The sequence below is a fragment of the Brassica oleracea genome, chromosome C7, assembly GCF_000695525.1.
Source record: "Brassica oleracea var. oleracea cultivar TO1000 chromosome C7, BOL, whole genome shotgun sequence".
Taxonomy (NCBI): domain Eukaryota; kingdom Viridiplantae; phylum Streptophyta; class Magnoliopsida; order Brassicales; family Brassicaceae; genus Brassica; species Brassica oleracea.
Window position 1 is genome coordinate 4,769,488 of NC_027754.1, and position 6,675 is coordinate 4,776,162.

The 6,675-nt window shown below is 37.9% G+C and overlaps 2 protein-coding genes across 2 annotated transcripts; both read right to left on the minus strand.

Moving 5' to 3' along the window:
- Positions 1 to 3,972: 3,972 nt before the first annotated feature.
- On the minus strand, positions 3,973 to 5,137 carry LOC106301348. Its single transcript, XM_013737722.1, has 4 exons — positions 4,978 to 5,137; positions 4,640 to 4,893; positions 4,427 to 4,506; positions 3,973 to 4,285 (listed from the first exon to the last, which is right to left on the minus strand). Exons 2-4 carry the CDS (start codon positions 4,877 to 4,879, stop codon positions 4,135 to 4,137), a joined length of 471 nt encoding a protein of 156 aa, XP_013593176.1. The 5' UTR covers positions 4,880 to 4,893; positions 4,978 to 5,137; the 3' UTR covers positions 3,973 to 4,134.
- LOC106301349 (peptide methionine sulfoxide reductase MsrB) lies at positions 4,016 to 6,157 on the minus strand. The gene is made up of 4 exons (XM_013737723.1): positions 4,978 to 6,157; positions 4,640 to 4,893; positions 4,427 to 4,506; positions 4,016 to 4,285 (listed from the first exon to the last, which is right to left on the minus strand). The coding sequence occupies exon 1, from the start codon at positions 6,037 to 6,039 to the stop codon at positions 5,656 to 5,658; it is 384 nt and encodes a 127-aa protein (XP_013593177.1). The 5' UTR covers positions 6,040 to 6,157; the 3' UTR covers positions 4,016 to 4,285; positions 4,427 to 4,506; positions 4,640 to 4,893; positions 4,978 to 5,655.
- Positions 6,158 to 6,675: the final 518 nt, after the last annotated feature.

The window sequence follows — 6,675 nt, forward strand, 5'->3', positions numbered from 1 at the left end:
TTCTTGTAGAACATAATGATTTTTGTGGAACGTTTGGTAAGTTTTCTCGAGCATTTCTGCTTCCGAGACAGGCTTACCGCAATAATCTAATTACGCCGCTATTCTCAATATAGCGGAATTGTACGTTTCCACTTTTTCAAAATCTTGAAATCGTAGATTTTTCCACTCATCGAGTGGATGGGGGAGAGTAATTTTCTTTTGGTTATCAAACCTCTCCTTTAGAGCTTTCCAAAGATCTAAGGGATCTTTGGTTCTCGCATAATCATGCGTAAGATTTTCATCTAGATGCCTTCTCAGAAATATCACGGCTTTAGCCTTTTCATGAGAGGTTGATATATTGCCGTCTTTTATTGTTCCAAGTATTTCCTCGGAATCTAGATGAAGCTCCATGTTTGTAACCCATGCCGTGTAGTTTGTCCCAGTTACTTCCAATGCCGGAAACTAAAGTTTCTCGATTTTTGCCATTTGTATTTCTAAAGCACATAAAAACAAAAGTGCGCGAATCATCTTTCTTGAAAAAATCGGAGGAGAGTGATTTGAAATTTTTTTTTTAGAGAAGATGAGATGTTTTTGGATGAGGAAATGGAGTGAAAATGAGTTGTATTTATAGATGAAAATCACTGTTCGTGACCGTTGGAGAAAGAGAAAATTTTTTTGAAAAAAAATTCTTTGTGACCGTTGGTGTTAAATCGAGTGCACCAAAAACAGTCTGAAAATATCGTATTAAACAGTCAATCAAATCTATAAAATTTCATAAAAGTAAAAAAATATGGCAATGAAATATTTATGTTATGACAACAAATCATGCGACGGCTCAGCCGATCAATGCAAAGTAATAAATAAACGACTGACCAATAAATAAATTAAATTACTAGTAAATAATATATGCGGTATTCCGGCCATTATAACATGATATAAATAATAGTAGAGGCGGTATACCGACCATTATAACATGGTATAAATGATACAAATAAATTTTACCGAATCGCAGAGTGATCGTGCTGATAACGTGTTATAAAAAGAACTGGGATTTTATTATATCGCAGGAATTTAAATAAGGGCGAAATTTTATACCCGTAGAATTTTTAACACTGATATAGAGAGAGAGAATTTCTTATTATAGAGAGAGAAGAGATTGAGGTGTGTCGTTACAATGAACATACACGTTCGTATATATAGAAAGAAATTTACTGTGCAAATAGTACAGCGGGCCCCACATCTTTTTATATTTTCAACGAAACACGGCTGCACCTTATTTTTGACTTTCGTAACAAAAACATTGTTTTTTTTTTTTAAACAATGTTTTTTATTCATAAGTTTATTTCACCTATGAGCAACATATAGATTAGTGCGAATTAAACTGAGGAGTTCCTGGGAGAGGTTTACGCCAAGGAGAATCAAGGGAAGATAACGGGGATGCGAGTCACTCGCGCTAGCCCCTCGGTATATCACATTCTCTTTGCTGATGATAGTCTTTTCTTTTGTAAGGCGGAACTCCGTGAATGTGAAGAAGTTATGAAAGTAGTCAGGACATATGGGAAAGCATCAAGTCAATGCATCAATTTCGATAAATCCTCTTTACTCTTTGGTAAAAGAATTCCAGTGAATGATTGACAACAGATCAAAGATACACTTGGAATTCAAAACAAATGAGGAATGGGATCCTACTTAGGAATCCCAGAAGATATTAGTGGATCAAAGTGTAAGCTATTTGCTTTCATAAAAGATAAGCTACTACACATAGTGAATGGTTGGACTGGGAGATGGCTGTCAAAGGGAGGAAAAGAGATCCTAATCAAATATATCTTGCTTGCTCTTCCGACTTACGTCATGTCCAGTTTCCTGCTCCCCTTGGAGATATGTGAAAACCTAGCAAGTGCCATTGCACAGTTCTGGTGGAGTTCAAATCCACCAAAGAGAGGAATTCACTGGGCAAAATGCGAGAAAATGTGTGCGCCTAGAGAGGAGGGAGAAATTGGTTTCCGTATGATCCATGAATTCAATCTAGCTCTTCTAGCTAAACAGCTCTGGCGACTTGTTCAATTTCCGGATTCATTAGTGGCGAGAGTTCTCCGGAGAAAATATTACCGTCTAAGTTCGCCCTTGTGAACTGGAGCAGTGGATACCCCATCGTATATTTGGACGAGTATTATAGCGGCGAGGAAGCTACTACTATTGGGTATCAGGAGCAAGGTGCATTCCGGATATGAAATTAATGTGTGGGAGGACCCTTGGATTCCTTCGATCCCAACGAGGCCAGCTCGAGCAAAAGTTCCAGTTGTACATCCCAAGATGACCGTCAGCAGTCTTATTGATTTCGAGTTGAAGGAGTGGGATGTACGATTACTGGAACAATATGTGGATTAAGAAGACATTTCGATGATTCAGAGTCCGGCCATAAGCCCCACTCACCGACGGGATACTTTCTGTTGGAGCTACACCAAAAATGGGGAATATACGGTTAAGTCTGGATATTGGGTTGCTATGAATCTGATGAGAACAGATGAGGCTTTAGAAGTTCTACAACCCAGTATAACTAAACTCCAAGACTTTGCTTGGACAGTGAATGCGCCACAAAAAATTTGTCATCTTATATGGCAATTAATCTCTGGACAGGTAGCGGTAACAAGGAATCTGAACCGACGCAATATGCGATGTGATAACTACTTCCCAAGATGTGGAGAGCCAGAGGAAACTGTTACTCATGCGATCTTTGAATGCCCACCAGCCTTACAAGCATGAGAACTATCATCTACACCATCGAGTTCTCAAACCTTTCCAGTATCAAGCTTTTATGCTAACATGGATTACCTGTTCTGGAAGAAAAATAATATAAAGAAGCCGGAAGATGACAGAGATCCTTATCCTTGGATAATTTGGTACATCTGGAAAGCCATGAATGATAAGTTGTTCAGAGGCATAGATAGAGACCCATTGGAACTAGTCAGGTATGCAGAGAGTGAGTGCGAAGCTTGGCATAATGCCAAGGAATCTATATCTGCTCCTCTACAGGGACAACCCCAAGAAGAAACACAGGCCTTAAGCTTGGGTAATATCTGCATGGTGGATGGTTCGTGGACCTCCACAACTCAGATTAGTGGAATGAGATGGGTCTGGAAGGATAGCACGGGGAATCTATATCATTCAAACTCTTCGGTTGTGTTTTTCGGACTTCAAGATTAGCTATGTACCAAGGACGCAAAATGAGATTGAAGATTCGTTAGCTAGGAATGCACGTTCTTTTCATAGATCTCTATATTTTATTGGTTGTTCTATTCCGGTCTGGTTACCCAGACCACCTCAAGTTTGAGTAATAGAATAGCCATTTGCTGGCAAAAAAAAAAAAAAAAAACTGAGTACATTGTAGTATGTATGCCAAGGGAATTAAAAACATTGTTAGGATTTACTTTGGTAGATGTCAAATATTTAGGTGTTGAGGAATTAAAGAGGACTTGGAAGTTTTAACTCTAATACTATCTTTTAAGCTAAGTTAATAATGGAAAATAGCATATGGATCTCTCACTACCAATGATATGGATTTTTCAATGCAAATTTCCTTTGTTTATCTACAAATTGAGATGTGGTAAGAACATGCTAGACATTACCAAAACATGATTTGGTCACATCCTGTAGTGTGTATTTGTCTATACAATAAAAAAGAGGATAGTCAACATTTTCTTTAGTGTGAATTGTTTAGTACAAGTACTTAGCTGTCAGAGTAATCCAATTCTTATCAACATAAAGAGAATATGGATCCATTTCAGATTAGTTTAATTTTTTTTTTATTACATGCATCCCAAATAAATCCAATATTCTCTTCTGGATTAAGTTTATTAATAATTCAGTAATACACTATTTGAGATAAACTTATTGTTCATCTGAGATGTGTATGACAGTATTGAGTCTTTCTTATGGATAAGAATGATAAAAACACCCATGTACAATAACCTTATCATCTACGGAACAAGAAACTAATGTTCCATAGTAAGAATGAATTTTATTCAACACTTGCAAATCAAACAACCACACACCAAAGTCCAGATCCATTAACATAGAACACAGTAACACATGAATGTACAAAGACACAAACACACACACATATGTAGACATATACGCAAGAGAATTTTCCCATAGTTAAAAGACATTAAGCGAAGTTGCATAGAGAGGAATGCAAGGCTTGAATGAGAAATAGTTTGGTACATAAGTCGAAAACCTCTTTCTCTTGAGTGAATCTGCAGATCCAAGAGCAGGCTGGTTCAAGTATGCGTACTTACTCTTCATCCACCTGATAGATAAGTTAGAACCGTGTTATAACATCTCAAATAAGTGAGAAGAAAAAACAGGTGGCTCTTGTTCTAGACTCATTATATGGTCCAAGATATTTGAAAAAGAGTAAAGACGATATGAAGGATAATTAAACAGAGACCAGTCTTTAATTCCCTCATGAACTTCGGTTTCTGGATCCTCCATGTCCAAGCTTTCTTCAAAGCGTTTGTAGTCCTCATCCTGCAACAGATACAATAATTAAAGAACCATTTTAGCATCTTCTGAATCATACCAAGTTGAAACCATGAGATCATCTGATTTTTCCTCTTCAACGATCTTAAAACAACATAAGAACATTTAAAAAAGGACATACAGAGAGATTACGGGCTCTGACACGAGCTGCAGCCTTAATAGCAGCAAAGAGATGCTCCTCTTCAATGATCTGCTTCTGCCTCCAGAACTTCTTGATCTGTTTATTGGTTATGCTATCTCCCTCGATCTTTCTTGATACATATCCTGGAGATGGAGGAAGCGGAGGAGGGGGAGGCGGCATCGATGACTTCTTGAATCCCAAATTCTCAGAGCCATCCATAATCTGCTTCTTCATATCCATACCAAGGACTTCACCTTCACAAGATAAAACAATTTGAAAACTATATACACAACAGAAAGAGGACACAAGCTACTAAATCTACAGATTCTGAATCTAACCTTCAAACTAAAGAGATACACCTAAGATTCTTAAGGGTCTACCAAACAATTGCCAACGTCTACGTCTGTCTACTCTTCTAATTATCTTGTACGTTAAGACAAACTAAATAGCTTAAACTGTAGAAGATAGAGACAGGTAGCTGTAACTTCTAATCTTCACTCAATGATAAAGTAATGTAAGGATAATGTAAAATATATGGTCTTGAAGCACCTAATGGTACATCTTTCAATCACATCCGTTGAATAATGAATGGCCATCGCAATCACTCACCGAAAGGCCACTTTCAACATGACCCTCCTCCATTAAACTAACTATTGGTTCTTGTTCTGTTCTTCACTTATGCTTTAAGCCGCCGATTGTATAATAAAGAAAACAACTCAACTTTTGAGTTCCTCGTACGAACATTCAAGCAATGAATAATGAATTAGTCTCACCAAAGAAGCGAATCGCCATAACAAGAACTGATGATTACTGAAGAAAAGATGAAACGATAAACACAAACACATACTCTTTATTTACATGCAAAGTTTAAACCCTCTGCTTAGATAGCAGTTTACTGATTCACATCAAACACAAACACAACCGATATAATCACAAATCCAACTTAAACAACATACTTAATTACATAAATGTGTGTATATATCTCTATGCAAAGCTTAAACCCTCTGGCTCAGATATTATGTCTGGGACGAGATCAGAAGGGTCTTGGTTTTGAATCGGTAACGAGGAGCACGAGGAACGACCTGACTCGGACCGAACCCGTACTGACCGATACCGCCGGTGAGAGGAGGACCATCGTCGTAGATGTAACCCACGAGGTGGCCGCAGCTATTGCACTTGATCTTGGTTCGTTTACGTTGGATTCCCCAGTAATTTAGGGTTTCGAAGAAGGGCATGATCTTGTCCTCCTTCTCGAATCTGAATTTGTCGGCGTCGACGGCGGCGAAGGAGATGGTTCCTTTGTTACCCGCTTCGAAGTAGAAATCGGGAGGAAACATGTCGTTAGGGTTTAGGTTTAGACCCGATCCGCATTCCTTGCAGCTGTACATCGTGAACGCCATTTCTCTAATGCTCCTTCTCTCTATCGTTTCTTCTTCTTCTTATTTTTTCTTTGTGCGGAATTTTCTCCGGAAACGCGTTTCTTCGGTCAGCGCCGTCGGAACTGACTCGTATTTTCTGCCGGTGTCAAATTGCGCTAATGGGCTTAGTGTGATTTAATGTGTGGGCCCTTCCATATATTTTTTTCCCGGCTGAACATGTTTTTTTTTTCGTCTCGACAAGCTTTTGAGAAACAATCTAGCCCGTTAGAAAATATGATCTTCCAATACGACTCCAAGATAAATTAGTGATTAATTCCAGACCGAAATTGGTTGGATGTTGCTACATTGATATCATAATAATCTTATTTCCCATTTTTTAACAATCGAATTGCTTTCTCGCATCACAATAAGTTGCAGTCAACTTCATTGCATGTACGATAAAATTTATCTTGATAAAGATAGATCAATTTTTTGGTTAAAGCTGTTCCGAAAGAGATTTCTTCCAAATTTTTTACTTTTGAATCCGCAGAATAATCTGTGATAACCATTACAAGAAAAATCGTAGCAAAACAATTATATCTCCTATTACAAAAGCTGGAGTCCCAGAAACTTTGAAAAAACAACTCGAATAAAGCCATAATACTAGAAAACAAAGAA